The 21,187-nt window shown below is 52.3% G+C and overlaps 3 protein-coding genes across 5 annotated transcripts; 1 reads left to right on the top strand and 2 right to left on the bottom strand.

Moving 5' to 3' along the window:
• The first annotated feature begins 1,832 nt into the window (after positions 1-1,832).
• Positions 1,833-5,595, top strand: CD63 (CD63 molecule). Its single transcript, XM_017853294.1, has 8 exons — positions 1,833-2,091; positions 2,688-2,764; positions 3,703-3,891; positions 4,083-4,157; positions 4,257-4,352; positions 4,779-4,919; positions 5,145-5,228; positions 5,415-5,595. Exons 2-8 carry the CDS (start codon positions 2,699-2,701, stop codon positions 5,478-5,480), a joined length of 717 nt encoding a protein of 238 aa, XP_017708783.1. The 5' UTR covers positions 1,833-2,091; positions 2,688-2,698; the 3' UTR covers positions 5,481-5,595.
• A 1,010-nt stretch (positions 5,596-6,605) lies between these two features.
• Positions 6,606-11,486, bottom strand: RDH5 (retinol dehydrogenase 5). 3 transcript variants are annotated; one of them, XM_017853289.1, is made up of 5 exons: positions 10,768-11,486; positions 9,836-10,182; positions 9,386-9,644; positions 7,297-7,460; positions 6,606-7,024 (listed from the first exon to the last, which is right to left on the bottom strand). In XM_017853289.1, the coding sequence occupies exons 2-5, from the start codon at positions 10,143-10,145 to the stop codon at positions 6,801-6,803; spliced, it is 957 nt and encodes a 318-aa protein (XP_017708778.1). In that variant the 5' UTR covers positions 10,146-10,182; positions 10,768-11,486; the 3' UTR covers positions 6,606-6,800. The 3 variants fall into 3 exon arrangements, with proteins under 3 accessions (XP_017708778.1, XP_017708779.1, XP_017708780.1); XM_017853290.1 differs by having other exon boundaries at positions 9,836-10,177; XM_017853291.1 differs by lacking the exons at positions 9,836-10,182; positions 10,768-11,486 and having other exon boundaries at positions 6,637-6,968; positions 9,386-9,829.
• A 97-nt stretch (positions 11,487-11,583) lies between these two features.
• BLOC1S1 (biogenesis of lysosomal organelles complex 1 subunit 1) lies at positions 11,584-20,847 on the bottom strand. Its single transcript, XM_017853293.1, has 5 exons — positions 20,829-20,847; positions 15,077-15,805; positions 14,269-14,341; positions 12,066-12,198; positions 11,584-11,790 (listed from the first exon to the last, which is right to left on the bottom strand). Exons 2-5 carry the CDS (start codon positions 15,390-15,392, stop codon positions 11,680-11,682), a joined length of 633 nt encoding a protein of 210 aa, XP_017708782.1. The 5' UTR covers positions 15,393-15,805; positions 20,829-20,847; the 3' UTR covers positions 11,584-11,679.
• Positions 20,848-21,187: the final 340 nt, after the last annotated feature.

Below are 21,187 nucleotides of genomic sequence, written 5' to 3'. Positions count from 1 at the left end.
AGGAACATCCTACTCTGTCTATGGAGCAGCTGTTCCTTCACCACTACTTTTTTAATAAACTTGCTTATACTTTGCACTGAGACTTGCCCTGAATTCTTTCTTGAATGAGATCCAAGAACCCCCTCTTGTGGTCTGGATGGGGACCCCTTTCCTGTAGCAAATGCATTAGCTGATATGAGAATAAAGAAAAAAAAAAGAGGAAAAACTAGAGTAACTTCTCCACATAATCATATTATATGACCGTTTTGTTAACCATGATAACAAGTTAACAAAATAATTTTCTCATGTCTAATTCTCAGTCCATATTCGTATGTCCCAAAATGTCTTTCACAGCTGGTTTGTTCAACCATTCAATGAAGGACGAAACATTGCAGTTGGTTGTTATGTATCTAAAGTCTCTCAATCTTGATCTTCAGACCACCTTCAACCCATCTCACCACATCCTTCCCAAGTCCTTTGAACCAGTCAAACCCAACCGCCATGTACTTTAAAAAATGCCCCTTTTTTCCACAGTCAACTGTTTCTCTGTCCCTGGAGCTCTCCCCTTTATTCTCCAAGGTCACCTTGAGCACATCCACCTGCTCCGTGAAATCCATTCTCCTCTCCCTTTCCCTCCCTCTGAACTTAACCAGCTGCCACCGCAGGCTTCTGCCTTTCTTCAGTGTGGCCAGAACTTGGTTCTGCCTGCTGGCAGAGGACAGGCCCGCTGTCTTCCTCTCCTTGCAGCCCCCGAGCCTAGCATATGCCTGGCATCTAGTGGCAGCACAATAAGGAACCTGATGAATACTCCTTTCTTCAGCTCTCCACTCCTCCTCCACAGCCTGCCCGCCATGGTCAGGAAGAGCAAGGTCCGGAATGGGCTTGGTGTGTCCCACGGGAAGGCCGTGATCCTGGAAGATGCTTCTTAGCCCAGCCCGGATCTCCTTTTGCTCTCGAGACTTCTTTCCTTCTTTGTGTACACACATACACCAAGACTCAGGAAGTGGTTCTTGAGGCAGGACCCTGAGAGCCCAAGGAGTGGGTCCGAGGCTGGAGGTGTGGGGGTGTGACGACCGGTCCCACTCTCTGGCCTGTTCAGATCAGCTCCTTCTGGACACCACCCCTGGCACACAAGGGAGGGAGGCAGCTTGACCCCCTAGCCCGCTTCCAGCCTGGCTTTGTCTTCTGGGATAAGACGAGGAAATCCAGAGGATGTAAGCCTCTCCTACCTTCGTGTCTTCCCCCAAACCCTCGCTATCACAGACGATGCAGGAGCTGTCCCGGAGCTGGGAGCGCAGACCTTGTCAATCCTCCCCCAGAGGGCGGGACCCGACGAGGACGTGTATTGATTGACTGGGTAGCGTGGCTTCGGGGAAGGGCTTCCTCCCCTTTTCTCAGACTAGGAACCCTGGAAAATGGAGAAGCTGTGCTAATAGAGTGGGGCCAGAAATTCCCACTCTAGAATGCTCTAGAATGTTGGGAGACACCCAGGATGTGAGGCCAGGGACTTTCTGGAACTGTTGGTTCTGGCCCCACCCGACCCCAGGCAGTCCCCAGCTGTCGGCACAGCCGTATGGGGAGGGGGCTTGCACAAAGTTGGAGCCAGAGGACAGAGCTGGGCTACTGGAGAAGGATGGGGAAACCTCTCTCAGACCACCTTGTCACCCGGCCTCAGCTCTCCGCCCCGGCGCTCAGAGGATAACTCTCATCCACCTCGTCCGCTTCTCTTAACCAGAGTAACCCAGGCTGCGCTCCGCCCTGCTCTCCTACCCCGAGCTGGCACGGAGGCGGGGCGCCAGAGGGGGGCCCCAGGCGCCCCGAGGTCTTGCCCTTGCGGCTCTCCGTTTGCGGGGGTGGGCGCCTTCTTCCGGGTAGGGGCCACGTGGCCCTGGCCGGGCGGGGGGCTCGGCCCACCCTGCGCCGGGCCCAGTGACTCAGGCCGCAGCTGTTCCCGCGTCACATGAGGGAGGCCGGCGGCCACTGGGCGGGGGAGGGGACCGTGGCTGGAGCCCGGGGCGGGGCCGCGCGGCAGGCGGGGCGGGAGCTGGGGGGCGCAGCTAGAGAGCCCCGGAGCCGCGGCGGGAGAGGAGCGCGCAGCCTTGGGGAGCCCAGGTGAGGCCGCGGGGCCCCGGCGGACTTCGGCGCCGGCTGGGAGAGACCACCGGCGGTCCCTTCCTCCAGGGCTCGCCCCAGGCCCGCGGAGACTCGCCCGGCGCTCTCCAGCCGCCCTCGAACAACTTTGATTCGAACTTCCCTGGGCCTGGGCAGGGTGTGGCGGGGGTGCCGGCCGCACTTTTTTTTTTGGTGGGCGGGAGGTCAGAGCCCAGGGGAAAGCGACTGGGGCAGGGGTCGGGGTAGGGCTGAAGACCGTTTCTCCCGGCTGGGTGTTGGGTGGGGAGAGGGTGTTTGACGCCCGGAGACTGAAGGGCCGAGGGTCGGCGTCAGGCTCGAGCCCCTGCCGACGCCCTCGGATCTATCCTGCGCCCCAGAGGCGGCGGGGCGGGGTCCGGGCTTCTTGGCCGTCGCCCCCACCCCTCTCCTGCGGGTAGAGAGGGGGCTGGGAGACGTGGTTCCGACCGCGGGTTTCCGGGTGGGAGGGGCCGGGAATCGGGGCCGTGTAGGGAAGCCCTCGAGGGCCGGCCGGGAGCCCGGAAACCGAGGTCCCCCTTCGGCCAGTTTTAATCCCCCCGCCCTCGTCTCTGCCCCAGGCCCGGCAGCCATGGCGGTGGAAGGAGGAATGAAATGTGTGAAGTTCTTGCTCTACGTCCTCCTGCTGGCCTTTTGCGTGAGTGGCGAGGGGTCCTGGGGGGCGCGCCGGCAGGGTGCGGGGAGACCTGGCTCCACAGTGGTGAGGGCTGAGGGAATAAGAATTAAGGCAGCTGGAGACCAGATGTGGAAAGAAAGCCAGGGAAAGACAGCGCGGCCACTCCCTCCTCCAGTTTTCCTGGACACCTGAGGCTTGTTTCCACCGAGAATGGCCATCCTGGGTGTGCAGCAACGCCTACCCCCATCCCTCCTGCCTGGCCCTTCCTGTCTGGTGACCCAACCACTTGTGATATGGGGCAGTGGGGCAACCAGCCAACCGCCTGATGCTATCGCCATGAGGCTTCCCTTCGCTCTCCCTTCTCCCCTCTCTTCCTCCCCACCCCCCTCATCCCTCTCCAGTCCCTCTCCCCCTTTCCGTCCTCCCAGCGCTTGGGGGTGAGGAAGGGCTCTGCCCACGTCAATTTGCTGCTGCCCTGGGCTCCTGGCTTGAGAGGCTACTGTTTGTCTAGGGAGGGGCACATCACTCTTGCCCCCTTTTCCTCTTCTCTTCTCCTGGCTTAACTGGCCAGAGGAACCTTAGTCACAGCTGATGCGCATGGGGTGTGCACTGGAGGATAGTGAGGGAACAGTTCTGGGAGAGAATTGAACTGGGAGTCCTGGAGGCCCTTAGAAAGCATTATTCTAGGTCAGAAATACGTGCCTTGGGGTCAAGGCTTTCTGGGAGGTCTTTGAATTTGGTCACGTCCCTGATTGAAGAGCTGGGAGGGTATCAAGGGAGGTGGGGGCAGGCAAGGATGGGTCATCCCCCTTCCCTACAGCCAAAGAAGTTCCCTGGAGGTGTGAGAATCTCTCCTCCGGATGGGGTCACGTCTGTGTCCTAGGTGTACCCCTTGCCCTCCACCATGGAGGACCACTGTGTGGTGGATCAGGCCTAATGCTCACCTGCTTTCCTCTTAGGCCTGTGCAGTGGGACTGATTGCTGTGGGTGTCGGGGCACAGCTTGTCCTGAGTCAGACCATAATCCAGGGGGCTACCCCTGGCTCTCTGTTGCCTGTGGTCATCATCGCAGTGGGTGTCTTCCTCTTCCTCGTGGCCTTTGTGGGCTGCTGCGGGGCCTGCAAGGAGAACTATTGTCTTATGATCACGGTGAGTGGGAGGCAGGACCAACATAGGTGGTCTGGGACTGCCAGAGCAACTTGGTTGGGGCTCAGGAAGGTGGGTGAGGTGAGGTGGGTGGGTAAGGAAGACCTTTATGAGTGTCCAGGGACCGGCTGTGCCAGGACGGGCCCCTGTAATGCATAGACTCCAAACCTGACTCCTGTCCTTTGCTCCTACAGTTTGCCATCTTTCTGTCTCTTACCATGTTGGTGGAGGTGGCTGCAGCCATTGCTGGCTATGTGTTTAGAGATAAGGTAAGCAGGGAATAACGGGAAGGGCCTGCCTCAGCCTGGTCTGGGCTGGGACCCAGGTGCTTGAATTCTGACGGCAGCAGTGCTCCTCCGTACCCTCAGGTGATGTCAGAGTTTAATAACAACTTCCGGCAGCAGATGGAGAATTACCCGAAAAACAACCACACTGCTTCGATCCTGGACAGGATGCAGGCAGATGTGAGTGGGGTTGCTGGGAGCAGGGGTGATGGGAATAGAGAATTCTCATCTCCAAGGCTGGGTGTGGTGGCTCACACCTATAATCTCAGCACTTTTGGAGGCCGAGGTGGGCAGATCACCTGAAGTCAGAAGTTTGAGACTAGCCTGGCCAACATGGTGAAACCCTGTCTCTACTAAAAATACAAAAATTAGCCAGGTGTGGTGGTGAGTGCCTGTAATCCCAGCTGCTCAGGAGGGTGAGGCAGGAGAATCGCTTGAACCTAGGAGGCAGAGGTTGCAGTGAGCTGAGATCAAGCCACCACACTCCAGTCTGGGCAACAGAGCAAGTCTGTCTCAAAAAAAAAAAAAAAAAAGAATTCTCATCTCCATATTGATGGTGAAGGTTCACTTAACACCCTTCTTCTCCATATTTCTTCCCTCCCGCAGTTTAAGTGCTGTGGGGCTGCTAACTACACAGATTGGGAGAAAATCCCTTCCATGTCGAAGAACCGAGTCCCTGACTCCTGCTGCATTAATGTCACTGTGGGCTGTGGGATTAATTTCAACGAGAAGGCGATCCATAAGGAGGTAGGGAGGAAACTGTGTATGGGACTTGGGAAACCTGGGAAATGTTTTAGAAGGCAAGAGACCCAGGATGGAGGTGGACAGCGTCAGGGATGGGGAGGGGATCTGGAGATGGTAAGGGTGGGGTGAAAGGTACCGGGGCAGGGAAGAGACTGATGGACCAGGGGAGGGGATTGGGGTGGGAAGTTTCTGATGGTGCTTTTATCCTTTGTGCCTGCCACCCTTCAGGGCTGTGTGGAGAAGATTGGCGGCTGGCTGAGGAAAAACGTGCTGGTGGTGGCTGCAGCAGCTCTTGGAATTGCTTTTGTTGAGGTAAGAGATAACCCTGAGAGAGGGCTGGGACTCAATCTAGGGTGCCTGGAGGATAGGGGCCGAGGGGAGGAGGGTGCTGAGCAGGAGGTACTGACCTGGGAGTGTGTGTTTGGAGTCTCTTGCATGGGTCTCGGGTAGCTGGCCCTTCTGACTCCTCTCCATCCCCATCCCCATCTTTCCTTCTAGGTTTTGGGAATTGTCTTTGCCTGCTGCCTCGTGAAGAGTATCAGAAGTGGCTACGAGGTGATGTAGGGGTCTGGTCTCCTCAGCCTCCTCATCTGGGGGAGTGGAATAGTATCCTCCAGGTTTTTCAATTAAACGGATTATTTTTTCAGACCGAAAAGAGAAATGGTCTGAGTTTGTCTTAGAGTGATGCTTGATTCCTTCCTTTCCTTACTCATGTTGCCTGTCCTCTGGGACCTTACTGCATGTGTACTTCGAGAAGGTCTATTCTGGGGGGTGTTTGGGAAAGGACGACTTTGCTGAAGGTGTTGGTTGGACAGGCGGTGGGAGAAGTGAGGATCCAGAGACTGTAGTGCTTTCTGCCCCCTAGTCTTACGCTGCCAGGCTCACTATGAACATTCATGAAGCCATCTGCTGCGTAAGTCAAAGCAGCTCCCCAGAAAGGTCCCACCTGGGAGAGCCCAGCCCACATCTGCCTTGGACATCTTCCTGGCCGCCTGTGCACCGCTAAGGGCCCAGCACCTCCCTTCCTGGTCAATCCTCAAGGGATCCAGCTCCTTTTTTTTTTTTTGAGACGGAGTCTTGCTTTGTCGCCCAGGCTGCAGTGCAGTGGTGCATCTCGGCTCACTGCAAGCTCTGCCTCCAGGGTTCATGCCATTCTCCTGCCTCAGCCTCCCAGTAGCTGGGACTACAGGCGCCTGCCACCACGCCCGGCTAATTTTTTGTATTTTTAGTAGAGACGGGGTTCCACCATGTTGGCCAGGATGGTCTCGATCTCCTGACCTCGTGATCTGCCCACCTCAGCCTCTCAAAGTGCTGGCATTACAGGCGTGGGCCACCGCGCCCGGCAGCTCCTTTCAAAGTGTGGTTAAGTTGCCTTGACACCTGTGTGGCCAGTGTCCTTAGCAGGAGAATTTACGTGAACATTGCCTTTTCTTCCATGGAAGCCACCCAGCGTGGCCCCGACCCCTCTTCATCACCTGCTCTTCTCCCCCAAGGAATATAAAGACCATTCCCAGTACAGACACTGAATTGCAACCTTACTCCCCTTCAGAAAATAAGGGAAACATATCAAAGTGCCCTCTGATGGCCACTCCTCGAGGTGCAGCTGTAGATGTGAGGCAGTTCCTTGGCGCCCCACTGTGGGTGCTAGCTGTTTTGCAGGCACTAAACGGGCCACAGACCGTGAGCATGTCGGTTTGGCGTAGTTGGCACTTAAATGGGGTCAGCCTTCCACTGGGCACATTCATTTCTGCCCACCTTCTTTTATTTTTTAAACAATACACTTTTGTTAGTGCTTATTTTGTGGCAGGCACCAGGCAGTACCAGGGTGGGGGCAGAAATAAAGTCCTTGCCCTTGAAAAACAATCTCTTGCTGGAAGGCTGGATTCAGTAGACCGCTTGGGCAGGCTTGGGAAGGATCCAGGTGAGCACAGCATCCACCAGGCTGGCTGGCAGGTAGGAGGCAGGCAGCCAGAGCAGCTTGGCATCCCAGCCCGGGCTGTAGCGGGTTCGGGGGTGTCGAGCAGTCAGGGCATGCTCCAGGCATTGGCTCACCTTGGTTAGGTCCGGGTCACAGATCAGGTTCATGATGCGCTGTTGCATTTTCAGGTCTGCACCCCATAGGTGGTTGCAATCAGTTTCCCTTCCCCACTCCAGCCCATCTTAGGTACTGTCTTCTGGGGCCGTGGGCTTGTCACCCTCAGTCCCCTCCTCAGTGTGGGGAGTGGGCAAGTTCCACATGGCCTGAGCACTCTTGTGGCATCCCATTCACCCTCAACCCTGCCCTGGGTGCCCCACCCACCTCCCAGCAGTCTTCTGCAGGACTGGCCTTTCTGGTACTCTTGTTTCCCTTCATGTGCCCTGTGTGGGCTTGGCTACTCACACTTGGTGAGGAAGGCCCCCCCATAGTGGGCCTGTGTGGCAGGAGGTAGCCGTGCCCAGCAGGCCTGCAGGGTTTTCTCCAGACTCTCCAGGTTGGTCACAGGGGTTCGGAAGAAGCCAGGCTCCACGATGGAGACTCGTATCCCAAAATGAGCCACATCCCGCCTAGAAGAGGGGCAGAGGGAAGTTGCTGGGTTCTTGCTCTATAGGGAGGGGACTTTGAGGGACATGGGTTGGGGAGCTGAGAAAGTTACCACAGACCAGGGACAAGAGTTTTGATGGAGATGCCTACTACCCTGGGACAAGGGTCAAGTGGGGTAGAGGGAGGAAAGTATTTTTGAGGTTTGTTTTCTTTGATCTAGAGCAGGGGTCAGCACATTTTTTTCTTAAAGGGCCAGAGAGTTAATATTTTAAGCACGGCAGGCCAAGAAACAAAATTAATGATATTATCAGGTACTTATATAACAGTTTACAATGTAACCATTTAAAAATCTAAAAACCATTATTAGCTTGTAGGCAGCTGGCCAGATCTGGCTTGAGTACTGAGTTTGCCAATTCCTGACCTAGAGGAACCCCATTCCCTTGCTCCTGAAACACAGGGTTGAGCCCTGAGTGCTGGATATTGAAGGGTATAGTCTCATATTTGCTGGAGGGTAAGCTGATGGGGAAAGTGGGGATACATCCCGTTGCTCTGGCACAGATGTAGAAATCCACGTATAGGTAAGGAGCAGGAGGGGAAGGGAGAAAAAATCCAAGTATAAAGTATGTGTTCCAGTATGCAGTGGCTCACGCCTATAATCCCAACACTTTGGGAGGCCCAGGCGGAAGCATCACTTGAGGCCGGGAGTTTGAGACAAGTCTGGTCACCACAGCAAGACCCCATCTATAAAAAAAATACTAGCCAGGCATGCTGGCAGGCGCCTGTGGTCTCAGCTACTCAGGAGGCTGAGGTGTAAGTATCGCTTGAGCTGCTTGAGCCTAGGAGTTTGAAGCTGCAGTGGGCTGTGACTGCGCCATTGCACTCCATCCTGGATGACAACAAGGCCTCGTCTCAAAACTAAAAAAAGAAGCGTGTGTTCCATGATGCTGCCTGGAAAATTCAGGCTGAGAGGGACAAAAGGAGATTATTTGCTGAGTGATGGTGACAAAGGCAGGCTTCCTTAGAAGGTGGACTAAGCTTAGGCGCCTTGTACTTCTGCTAAGAACTCAGGCCTTGGGCTGTGTGTGGTGGCTCACGCAGGTGGATCACCTGAGGTCAGGAGTTCGAAAGCAGCCTGGCCAACATGGTGTAACCCCATCTCTACTAAAAATACAAAAAAATTAGCTGGGAGTAGTGGCGGGTGCCTGTAATCCCAGCTAATTGGGAGGCTAAGGCAGGACAATTGCATGAACCTGAGAGGCAGGGGTTGCAGTGAGCTGAGATCTTGCCATTGCACTCCAGCCTAGGCAACAAGAGGAAAACTCTCAAACAAACAAAAAAACAAAAACCAAACAAAAAGAACTCAGGCCCTGCTCCCCTGTTGTCCTCATCATGTCTCCTTCATGCTCCCATGGAACTTTGAACCTTATTGTTTAAAGATGAGAGAGAGGCAAGGCCGGGTGTGGTGGCTCACATCTGTAATCCCAGCACTTTGGGAGGCCGAGGCGGGCAGATCACGAGGTCAGGAGTTAGAGACCAACCTGGCCAACATAGTGAAACCCCATCTCTACTAAAAATACAAAAATTAGCCAGGCATGGTGGCACGTGCCTGTAGCCCCAGCTACTTGGGAGGCTGAGGCAGGAGAATCGCTTGAAACCGGGAGGCGGAGGTTGTGGTGAGCCAAGATCGCGCCACTGCACTCCAGCCTGGCGACAGAGCGAGACTCCATCACAAAAAACAAAAAACAAATGCGTTAAAAATGGGTAAAGAGAAGTAATCTACTTATGGTCACAAAGCTTACATAAGGGTGGGGTTTGAACTCATGAAGTCTAGCCTTAAACTGTCTTTTCTTAACTATTCCAATGTGCTGTACCTTAACCATCTCTGCTGGCCCATGTTTGTTGAGTGGGCTGCTCTTAGTCCTGGAACCCAGAGCCCTGTACCCCTCACCTCAGACTGTCAGAGAAGGCCTCCAGGCCAAATTTGGAGACACAGTAGCCCCCACCATTGGCTGCCAGGCGACCCAGGACGCTGGTGATGTTGATCACCCGGCCCCGGGCTTGCTGCAGCAGAGGCAGCAGGGCAAGGGTGACCCCGATGGGACCCATTGTGTTCACATTCAGCACCCGCTGGAAATCATCCCGGGTCAGCCATGGTGTGGGTCCGATGATACCAGCCACACCAGCATTATTCACCAGACCAAAAAGCCCTGTGGGGAGATGAGAAGGATGCTGGGGGTAGGTAAGGCACTCCCACAGCCCCCTCTTCCTGGGAGCATCTGAAAACTGCTCCTCCTCAAATAGTCCCTTTAGCTTACCACAGCCCTTGCAGGTGACTCCTGGGGTCACTGTGGGGATCAGGACACCCCACACCATATTCCTGGTGGTCTACCATACTTACCTGCTTCCTTAACATGCGTCTCCACCCACTTGGCTGCCTGCTGGACGCTCTGGGGATCAGTGATATCCAGCAGGGTAGTGTGGAGGCGGGAGGAGGCCACCCGCTGCAGGTCCTCGGCCCCAGAGGGGGTCAGGCAGCTGGCCAGGACTCGGAAGCCTCTCTGGTCCAGCTGCAGTGCCAGAAGGCGCCCAAAGCCTGAGTCACAGCCGGTGATGAAGACAAAGGCATCGCTGGCGGGCAGGCTCTGCCGGTCCCTGAGCAACCACAGCACTGCCCAGAGTATGGCACCCAGCAGCAGAGGCAGCCACATAGCTGGAGCCCAAGTGACCTACAGGTGGCAGCCTAGGCTGGGCAGAAAAACTTGTCCAGTTTACTGCAGCCCTCAAGCCGTTTCCCCTAATACCTTCCCTAGCTGGAAGCATCTGGTGTGAGCATATTGAGAAATTATCTGGTTGGTAGATAATTGGCCAACTATGGCTCATCTGTGCAAAGCAAAGATGTGGGCAGACCCTGTATTTGTGGCTAATTTAACTAAAGCCACATGAGCCAGGTCCTGTGTACAGACCCGTTGTATGGAGCAGAGGCATCTTCTTGCTTGCCTCACACTTTCTCTCCTACTAAACCAGGGACACTGAACCTTCTATATGCAACCTGGGCCTTGTGTTTGGAATGATGTATAGGGCCAAGAACCCTGCATTTAGTCCTGGTGGCCTCAGATTTGCTGTGTGATGCTGAGCATCTCACTGTCTCTCTCAACCTATTTTCTCACCTACGAAGTGGGGCTAAGACCCACCAGCTCCACCACAGAGTTGTGGAGGATCAAAGGGGACAATGTGTGAGGAAGCATGTTAAAAGCTGAAAGTTGAGTTGGCAATACATGTAATATCTAGCTAGTCTTCTCATAGTTCCCCCAGCTCCCAGTATCTACTTACCTCCTGAGGGGAAAGCTGGCAGGTACTACAGCACCCAAAGCTGATTCTTTTGCTTTTGTTTAAGAGACTCCTCCCAGTCTTCCCAGCCTCCCACACTAGCTACTGCTAAGGCCAAAGTCTGGAGTGGGTGGACTTGGATGCCAGGCGTATTAAGTGTATGTGTGACAGGGTGGGGATAGGGCTGGGGAGGAGGAGGAGCCAGGGAGGCTGGAGCTTGCTTGCCTGGCTGAAGCCAGGACTTGGCAGAGGCCAGATTTGCCTAGGCTCCCCCCACCCCTTGGCTGTCTTTCTCAGCCTGGGTTCCTGACCATCTATGTCATGGTCTCGGAGGAGGAGGGAGCTGTCAAGGATGGCAGCTGCACTGCTCTGTTGGTAACGGTTACTGGACCTGTCATCCCTCCCCCTTCTCAGCCCTGAAGCGCCCCCAGGAATTCATCTCCCACCTGGCTCAGACTCATGACACTGCTTAGTGTTAGCCTGGGAGAGGCCATGAGCACGTGGAGAGGCAGAGAGCCAGAGCTGGGGACCAGGCCTGTACCTTGCCTTGTTTCTCTTCTGTAGGAAATAAGTCCTGAATTAGGAAGCTTGGGGCAGGGCTACTAGGACCTTCTCTCAGGAGGGATGGGAACTCCCACCCTCTGCTTGCCTAACAGACACCTGCACAAACGCCATGGAGGAGAAGAGAGTTGGGACAGTAAGAGGAAGCTAGTTCCACCCTCTACCCAAAAGATACCTGTCCCTCAGGGAAACCATCTTTGAACCTTCCACTCCCACCCCCAACACAGGAGCTAGTAGCTCTTCGAAACACACCACAGAGAAATGGAGGCTTGTGTTTTATTCAAGGCTTGTCAGCCTCCTTCCTTCCCCCTGTGGGTGAGGTAGGAGGGATGGGGTCGGGGGAGGGAACAGGGGCTAGGAAGGGGCAGATTGCAGTTGCCCTTTGTAGACATATTCCAGTGCAGTGGCAATGGTGCGCATGTCCAGCTCGATGCTCCGAGCCCAGTTCTCCACATCCCCAATTTCCTGGGAAGGGGGAGAGGAGGTGGGAGCCCAGGAATCAGAATGGGTAGAGTATGGCTTCCAGTCTGGGGAATACGTTTTATTCATCTCCTGGAAAAGGCTTTACTTGGACTCACCAACTGCTTTTCTTTCTCTCTCTACCTTTTCTGACACTGGGGCTATAGATGGGGTTTCTGGGACCACCCTACTTCCTCCTTGACCTAAACCTGAGGTAAACTGACTGGAGGCAGCCAATGGAGACCCAGGATTGGGGTGGTGAGGTAGGGAGTATGGCCCACCTTGAGTGCCTGGTTGAAGTTCTCCACCATTCCGATCCACTGGCCTGTCTGCTTGGCAAATTGGGCAGCCTGGACCTGTAGGGTCTTCACCTCATGGTCCAGCTTTCTCTGGTTCATGTAGGCCTGGGCCACACTGGGGGGTTGGAGGAGGGAGGAGATGAGCTCACCCGGCTAGTTGGGGGTGGTCTCCAGGACTAATATTCCATTGCAGCAGTGGGAGTTCAGCCAAGAATCAGGGCTCATAATTTTGGCCATTTTTGGATGTGATGCAAATGACTACCAGTACATGCAAATAAACCCAGCTCCTTCCTCTCACTCCCAGGATTCCCAGGAGAGCCAAGCTCGGAGCTGACTAGAAACATACCAGCTCCAACCCCCAAAAAGGAGTTCCTGCAGCTGAGTGGGGGAAGGGAGGGAAAACCTAGAGTGATATCCCTGAGGAAAAAGCTGGGAGGAAAAAAGGGGCATGGAAAAACTGGGAAAATCCAGCAGGAGGGACACATCTGGCAGTGATTGGAAGCCCAGGGATCTATGCAAGAAGTTGGAGAGGGAAATTGGCCCCTCCCTGAAGCTGGGGTAGGATGGGAGCGCAAACCCCTCCCCAGAAACTCTGGGTCAAAAGAGGATATCCCAGGGGTTTCTCCTCAGCTCTCAGTTGCTCTTCCAAGCCTTCGCCCACACAGATCAAGGAACACACACACACACACACACACACACACGCTCCCTCCCTTCTGTCTTAGACACTAGTTTTTCTTTTCAATCAAGGTATGGGCTGTGGTTACCATTACTACCATGGGGTTGGTGTCCCCAACCTTCTGCCAATGTTTTTTGCCCTCCTCCACCCCCGCAATAATTGTTCTCCTTTATTGGCTGCTGAATTTTTCACTTCCCACCCCAAAGCTCTAGTCAGCCAGGAGATTCCACATCCGGTGCCCCTACCCACTGGAATGTGTGGGGGCTAGAGCGGGGAAGGGGTTGGTGAGGGCTGAGGGAGTGGGCAGGACACCTGACAGGGGCCAAGATAGACTAAGCCTTTGTTTTCCTTTCCTGGGAATGAGGGGAGCTGTGGGCAGCAACACAAAACCCTTTCTAATCTGGCTTTGGCTTAGCTGCCCTCTAAGCTGAAAATGGGGTGGCCTCTAGCAAAGGAAAAGAAGAGGGAGAAGCCTGGGCCAATCTCACTAATGATGGGCACAGCAGAGCCCAGGAGGCACCAATGTGGGAGGGAGGAAGTGGGAGGGCAGACCCTGTCCCTTCTTTTTGGGAGACAGCTGGGTCACTGTCAAGGGTGGGGTAGGAACTGAAACAGACTCCCCTGAGAGTTCCTGAACTCCTGGTTATCCCCATTGACCACCTGCTTCTATATTCACACTGAGTAAAGAGAGCTGCCTGGAGAGAAGGGAGATCGGAGGCCCCAACCACAACTTTCTTTTCTCAACCTTCCCCATGATGAATAATGAAGATGACCCCAGCCTCTGCATGGATCACTTGGATGACTCAGTCTCTGGATTCACACCAAGCTGCTCTACTTGACCTGGGGTGGAAGGTACCATACTGCCTTTCTTCCAACAGGCAGACTAGCAAATCATAATCTCTGCACGCTTCTGGGTCACTCAGGGTCAAGAGACAATGTTCTTTGCTTTTTCCCAAGTCTTTGACTGTTACTGGCATTCTCATTTAGAGCTGGGGCAGGGTGTGGTCCCCAGAGACCCAGCAGGAAGGTAAGAGACAGCCTGGCTCTGCCATAGCTCCTGGAACAGGTTCTACTCTCACCACCACCAGCTGTGCCATCTCTTTCCTGCCAGCTGCTCCCCAGCCTTGCCAGAGGGTGGGAGGCAAGGAGAGGGTGGTAAGCTGCAATGAAGGAGGGTGCTCTCCCTCCTGCTGAAATGACAGCTGGACTTGGAAGGGTGAAGGGAGGTGGGCAGATGGCATCAAGTTGTAATGCCAGGGAAGTCAATGTGGGGAAGAGGAAATCTGGCTGCTTCTCTAACCACTGCAGCTGTTCCTCCCTTGCCCAGTGCTAGGACTCAGAGTTGACTCAAGTTTCTCTATGTAGAGCTGGGAGGGGAGGGGTAGGATAGGTGAATTAGTGGAACATCCCACCACTTCAACAGCGGTCTGAGGGTCAGACTGGCCAGTGCCTAAACTTGGGCGGGTTGGGGAAGGAGGAAACTGGTGTTGATGAGAAAGAGGTTCATACCCCACATTGAGGTGATCCACCAAAGCTTCTGTCAGGCAGGTCGCTGCAGTGATAGCCTCTCGCCTCCTCTTCTCTGGGGAGAGGGGGAAAAGGAATTGGAGGGGAGACTTGGGTTTTTGAGGGGTAGTGTTAAAGGTTCCTTACCCACCCATTACTATTTTGCTAGTTGCCGAAATTTCTTAACTAATCTCTGAACGCCAGAGCTGAAAGGGACCTTGCAAAACATAGCGCAACCTCTTTCATTTTAGAGATGAGGAAACTGGTACCCTGGGAGGGAAACGGACTCACTCAGGGACGCCAGGAAGTCAGCGGCAGCGCCCAGGACTCCCGACTCCCAGACACTCTTTCTCCACTATCTTGGCCGAAGAATCGGTAACTCCGAGATTCCAGCCCGGACTCAGGAAACAAATGCCCCACCTCCGTTCCGGGGGTTTCAGGCCTCCAAGAAGCCCATCTCTGGAGGGTTCCCCACACCCTCCTCCCTACAGTCGCTCCTTCCTACCGCCAGGACGAGAGGCTCCCACGGCCAATAAGCAGGGCGCTCCGGGGCAGGGGCGGGGCTGAGGTGCGGCAGGTCGGGGGTTAGGGGCGTTGCCGAGGGGACCGGAGTATTGCCCAAGGGACCACAGCCAGTTGGCAAGGGAAAGGAGTTTCAAAAAAAAGCCGCCCTGAAATTCCCTCTCCCCCATGCCCGTTGCCCGCTAGCTAGCGTCCTTCCCTGGATATGGGTAGTCACTCGAGATCCAGGCTCCGGGCTGAAGCTAGGCCGCGGCCGGAAAGAAAACGGCCGACAGGATATTTGGCTCACCCTGTAGCTCCTTTCGTTCATTCTGCTTGGCCTGGTGTTCTTTTAGGAGGCGGGACAGCATGGTCACATCGGGCTGGGGGCTGGGTACGTCGGGCCCCCTCCGGCTCCGGAAGCTGGAACGCTCACCTCGGCTCCCCGGGGCCATGTCACGTGGCCACTGTGTCACGTGAGGTTGGGAACCGCCCTCTTTTGAGACGTTGGGTGAAAATCTTGGCGGAGAAGGGAGGTAGAGGATTGCGGAGGGCAGGTGAACTCTTTTCTTTATTGGGAGCTTACTTTTTGGTGAGTGTTGGAAGAAGTATTTTTTAATACTCATATTGCCAAGCCAGTTTTTAACATTTTCTGTGGCTCTCAGGCTTCGAGGGCTGGTGGTGCCAGGCCGTCTATCACCGTTTGGTTGTTGAGGGAGCAGAAGCGCCCTGTGCTCATTTAAATTATTCTCCTTCCCTCTCCTTACCTCCTGGCAGTGCTAGCTGGTTCTCAGTTGATTCCCAGTTCCTTCCCTCAGGGAGAGAATGCTTTCCTGTCTCTCCCAACCCTCTTTCTTCTCACTACCCCACTGAAGTCTCTCAACTCTGGGTGATCATTGTAGAGAAGCATTTTAGGCACTTCAGACAGCCTCCTAGGGAGCTTGGCTAACTTGGCGGGCGGTGTGAATGTAGAATTTCATCTCTGTCCTTTTGTGGTCAGGAATGCGAACCCATTTCAGTCTTAGCAGAAGCTTAAGTGCTGTGCCAAAGTAAAAAGTAATTTATATAAGGCCTCTGTGAACTAAAAAGAAATGCTTCCGGGATTAACTCCAACGAGAACAAATATAAACATCATCAGCCTATTCTTGCTACTGGTACAATCTCTCTCGGTGCACTTTGCACTAACATGTTGGGTGACTTTGGGCAAGTTGCTTACCACTCTGGGTTCTAGTTTTCTCTTTAGTAAAACTAGGAGAAGGGATTGAATTAAATCGGTGGTTCTCAATCCTGGCTAAGCATTAGAATCTAAACATTAGAATCACAAAAATCACAAGGTTTATAAAAATGCCTTGATTAGCCGGGCGCGGTGGTTCACGCCTGTAATCCCAGCACTTTGGGGGGCCGAGGCGGGTGTATCACGAGGTCAGGAGTTCCAGACCAGGCTGAACAACACGGTGAAACCCTGTCTCTGCTAAAGATACAAAAATACAAAAATTTGCCAGGCGTGGTGATGCGCGCCTGTAATCCCAGCTACTCAGGAGGCTGAGGCAGGAGAATCGGGAGAATCACTTAAACCTGGGAGGCGGAGGTTTCAGTGAGCGGAGATCACACCACTGCACTCCAGCCTGGGTGACAGAGTGGGACTCTGTCTCAAAAAAAAAAAAAGTCTTGATTCCAGACTAATTAAATAGAATCTAAGGAGTGGAGACCAAACATCACTGTGTGTGTGTGTGTGTGTGTGTATAATAATAATTATTATTATTATTTAGACAGAGTCTTGCTCTGTCCCCTAGGCTGGAGTGCAGTGGCATGATCTCAGCTGACTGCAACCTCCGCCTCCCGGGTTCAAGCGATTCTCCTGCCTCAGCCTCCTGAGTAGCTGGGATTACAGGCGTGTGCCACCACGCCTGGCTAATTTTTGTATTTTTAGTAGAGACTGGGTTTCACCACGTTGGTCAGACTGGTCTCGAACTCCTGACCTCAGGTAATCCGCCTGCCTCAGCCTCCCAAAGTGCTGGGATTACAGGTGTGAGCTACCACGCCCGGTCTCGTCAGTATATTTTAAAGGCTGTTCTGGTGATTCTAATGTGTATCCGGGGTTGAGACTCACTGGGCTAAACCATATCTAAAACTATTTCCAACTTTGGCATTCTCTCATTTTGTGATTCATTGGCATAGTTGAAGTTGACTTCATTATATTTACTTGCGGGGGGGTGGGGTGGAGAGAAATGGGTGCTGATTGAGTTAGAAGAAAACATTCTTGAATTTTCTGAGTAAGATTTGAGAATTACTGATCAATGAATGATTCATTCAGCTATTTGCAGAATAGCATCCCAAATCCTGGGAGAGGTGCAACTGTCAAAGGATTAGTGAGGAGAAGCACATGAAATGCTTAAGTGGTAGATAAAGCAAAACATTTTAAGTGCCAAAATAAAAATTCTAATAAAAACGTGAGATACTGTGTGTATGCGTCTAAATTGTATGTGTACTGTGCCTTCTTTTTAAACATTTCCTGAGGACTCATCACAGGTCAAGCACTTTCCATGTATTAATTCATTTCATCCCTAGAACAGTTCTGTGAAATATTATTATGAGTATCTCGAATTTGCAGATGAAGAATCTGAGGTACAAGGCAGTTAAGTAATAGAGTTCATTCATAGTAGAGCTAGGATACAAATCCAGGCTATCTGACTCCAGAGCCTGAGTATTACCACTGTATACTGCATACACCATAGTTGAGACCCCAGGAGGGTAGACCCAGAGCACTTTTCCGGGAATCTCCGTATCTCTAATCATTACACCCCTCTAGCTTGCTGGGCATGAGCTGTAGGGAATCCTGGCAGGGGAGGAGTGTTTGGAAAGAGGCTCTGCTCCAGAGAAGGGCTAATCAATAGAAGCGGGAAGAGTGAGAACATCACAGGGCAGCCTGGCGCAGTCCTTCCCCCTCTCTGGCTCCAGCTTCCAACTGCAGTGAGCAAGCAAAATAGAGGCAGATTGGAAATGCCTGGTGCCTCACCTCCAGAGCTGTGGGGCCTGGGAGAGAAGGACATGGGTTGGAAGTGTCAAGATAATGGTGACATGGGATAAGTGAAACAGAGGGTGAGGGCTAATGTGGGGGTTGGTGTTGGGGGGCTTTCAAGGGTGAGTCTAAATGTTAAGATTAGGCCGACCCAGGGAGAGTGTCAGGCCCATCCTGTATTACCCTCACCCTTCTTGGCACAACTGCTTGACATTTTCACAATCGGTATAGAGACTGCCAGGATTCTGCAGACATTAACCTCTCCCTCCTCTCCCGCACACTGGCTGTTCCTTTGCCCTAGAGCTGAGCAGAGGACATGGGGTATCTGTATCTAGCGTCCCCATCTGATCTTTCTAGGGTTATCCTTCATCTGTTCTTTTTCTGGGCCTTTATTATTCTGTTTAACCTTAGTTTCTGCTGCGGTTGAAGCTCAGCTTCACTTGTCCTTGGTAGAGATGGACACAATTCACATACATATCTATCTGGAGGATGACTCTTGAAATTTGAAGTCTCTGCTCACCTCTCCTTAACAATTTCCTACTCAGATTATTTTCCCTTAGACTGAATGAATGCAACTCCACACTCATCACTCATTTCCCTCTTCTTTTGAGGTCTCTTTCAGAGTTAGCTTTAATTAGCAAGCTCCAAACTGACTGGCTTGGCCAAAGAGGGCTGGAAGCTGCTGAGTTGTTAGGGGTTGGATGAGGACTGAGGCAGGACACAGAGTGAGTAGAGAAGGCTTCACATACTGGGAAATCTGGCTGGGCTTCAAGAGAGGGGGTTGTTGGTGGTGTGGCTAAGTTCCAAATGTTGGCCTGAAGCCAGTGCTCAAAGAAAAGGGGCCCTCAAGACAGTCTAAATGGCTCCCTTTGGTGAGTGACCTCCTAGTCCTTCTCAAGTATAAGGGTTTCTTTTGGATCCTCAAAGACCAGAGCAGTCAAGCTGTTTCCCCACTGAATTCCCTCCATCACATTTATGTTCTTTTCCTCCTAGCCACTCCCATAGTTCAAGCTTTGACTACAACCAGAATTCAGAGGCAGGCAGAAGGATTCTAGTGCTGGAGAGGCAAGTGAAGTGAAAAAGTCCTCACGGTGTGTGTGTTGGGATGGAAAAGCCTGACCCTGGGACATAAGCTCCAAGCCTCTGTTGCCAGATGAGGTGGAGGGAGAAGTTAGCCCTGAAGTGTGTGTTCTGGAAGTGTTTGCTTGTAAGCTAGAGACAACAGGTGCAAAAAGTGTGATTTGAGAGAGTTGAAAAATACTGATCTCAAATGGAAGGGAAGATGTTAAAAAGGGAAGGAGCTGGAGAAAACCTCAGCTTCCACTCATACAAGAGCTAAAGGGCTAAAATCTTGGCTGGATGTGGACATTTCTCAACTTCCAAAATTTTGGAAATTTTTAAAATTATTAATCTTTCATTTTAAATTAAATTAAATTTCTTTAAAAAATTTAGTTTCTCAGTCATACTAGCCACATTTCTTTTCTTTTCTTTTCTTTTCTTTTTTTTTTTGAGACAGAGTCTCACTCTGTTGCCCAGGCTGAAGTACAGTGGATTAATCTATTCCATGGAGTGGAGTGGATAATCGATTCCATGGATTATCATTTTACTTTGTTAATGGTATCCTTAGAAGCACAAAAAATTTTAATTATTTTTTTTTTTGGAGACAGAGTCTCCCTCTGTCCCCCAGGCTGGAGTGCGGTGGTGCTATCTCTGCTCACTGCAGCCTCCGCCTTGTGGGTTCAAGCGATTCTTGTGCCTCAGCCTCCTGAGTAGCTGGGATTACAGGCGTGTGCCACCATGCCCAGCTGATTTTTGTGTTTTTTTTTTTGAGATAGAGTCTTGCCCTGTTGCCCAGGCTGGAGTGCAGTGGCACAATCTCTGCTCACTGCAAGCTCTGCCTCCCAGGTTCACACCATTCTCCTGCCTCAGCCTCCTGAGTAGCTGGGACTACAGGTGCCCACCACCACGCCCGGCTAATTTTCATATTTTTAGTAGAGATGGGGTTTCACCGTGTTAGCCAGGATGGTCTTGATCTCCTGACCTCGTGATCCTCCCACCTCGGCCTCCCAAAGTGCTGGAATTACAGGCGTGAGCCACTGCGCCCGGCCTGATTTTTGTATTTTAATAGAGATGGGTTTTTGTCATATTGGCCAGGCTGGTCTCAAACTCCTGACCTCAAGTGATCCGCCTCCCTCCCTCCCAAAGTGCTGGGATTACAGGTGTGAGCCACCATGTCTGGCTTGGAAATTATTTTGAAATAATTATAGAGGAAGTTGCAAAAATAGCACATGAAATCTTGTGTACCCTTCACTCAATTTCCCCTAATGACGACATCTTATATAACTGTAGCACAAAATCAAAACCAAAAAGTTGATATTGGTACAGTATTGTTAACTGGCCTGCAGGCCTTACTCAGTTTTCACCATTTTTTACATGCATTTATTTGTTTGTTTGTAGTTCTGTGCAGTTTTATATCATGTATAGATTTGGATAATCACCACCATAATCAAGATACAAAACCCATCACCACAAAGGAACCCTCTTGTGCTATTCCTTTGTATTTGTCCCCACCCCCTCCCTCCTTGTCCCCTGGCAACCAGTAATCTGCTCTTCATCTCTATAGTTTTGTCATTTTGAGAATGATATGCGAGTGGAATAATACAGTTTCAGCATTTTTTGTTTGGAGACAGGGTCTCACTCTATCGCCCAGGCTGGAGTGCAGTGGCAATATCACGGCTTACTGCAGCCTTGACCTCCTGGGCTCAAGCGATGATACCACCTAGCCTTCTGAGTAGCTGGGACCACAGATTTGACTAATTTTTGTATTTTTTGTAGAGATGGGGGTCTCCCTATGTTGCCCAGGCTGGTCTCCAACTCCTGGGCTCAAGTGATCCTCATGCCTTGGCCTCTCAAAGTGCTGGGATTACAGGTATGAGCCACTGTGCCCAGCTCAGCATTAGTTTTTAATTTAACTAATTCCTAAGTTCTTGACTGAAATACAAGAAGTTCTCTAACAGTTTATTTGTTTTAATATTGAGCTTACCCCATTCTCTGGATCCTTCTAGTTTCTTTTTTTTTCTTTTTTTCTGAGATGGAGTCTCCGTCACCCAGGCTGGAGTGCAGTGGTGCCACCTCAGCTCACTGCAACCTCCACCTCCTGGGTTCAAGTGATTCTTGTGCCTCAGTCTCCAGAGTAGCTGGGATTACAGGCATCCACCACCACACCCGGCTAATTTTTGTATTTTTAGTAGAGACAGGGTTTCACCATGTTGGCCAGGCTGGTCTTGAACTTCTGATCTCTGGTGATCCACCTGCTTCGGCCTCCCAAAGTGCTGGGATTACAGGCATGAGCCACCGTGCCCGGCCCCCTCTAGTTTCTTAATTTCCCTCTTCACCTACAAT

This window comes from Rhinopithecus bieti, unplaced genomic scaffold (assembly GCF_001698545.2).
Source record: "Rhinopithecus bieti isolate Rb0 unplaced genomic scaffold, ASM169854v2 scaffold_35950, whole genome shotgun sequence".
NCBI classification, from domain to species: domain Eukaryota; kingdom Metazoa; phylum Chordata; class Mammalia; order Primates; family Cercopithecidae; genus Rhinopithecus; species Rhinopithecus bieti.
This window is presented reverse-complemented; position numbering and strand designations above follow the sequence as displayed.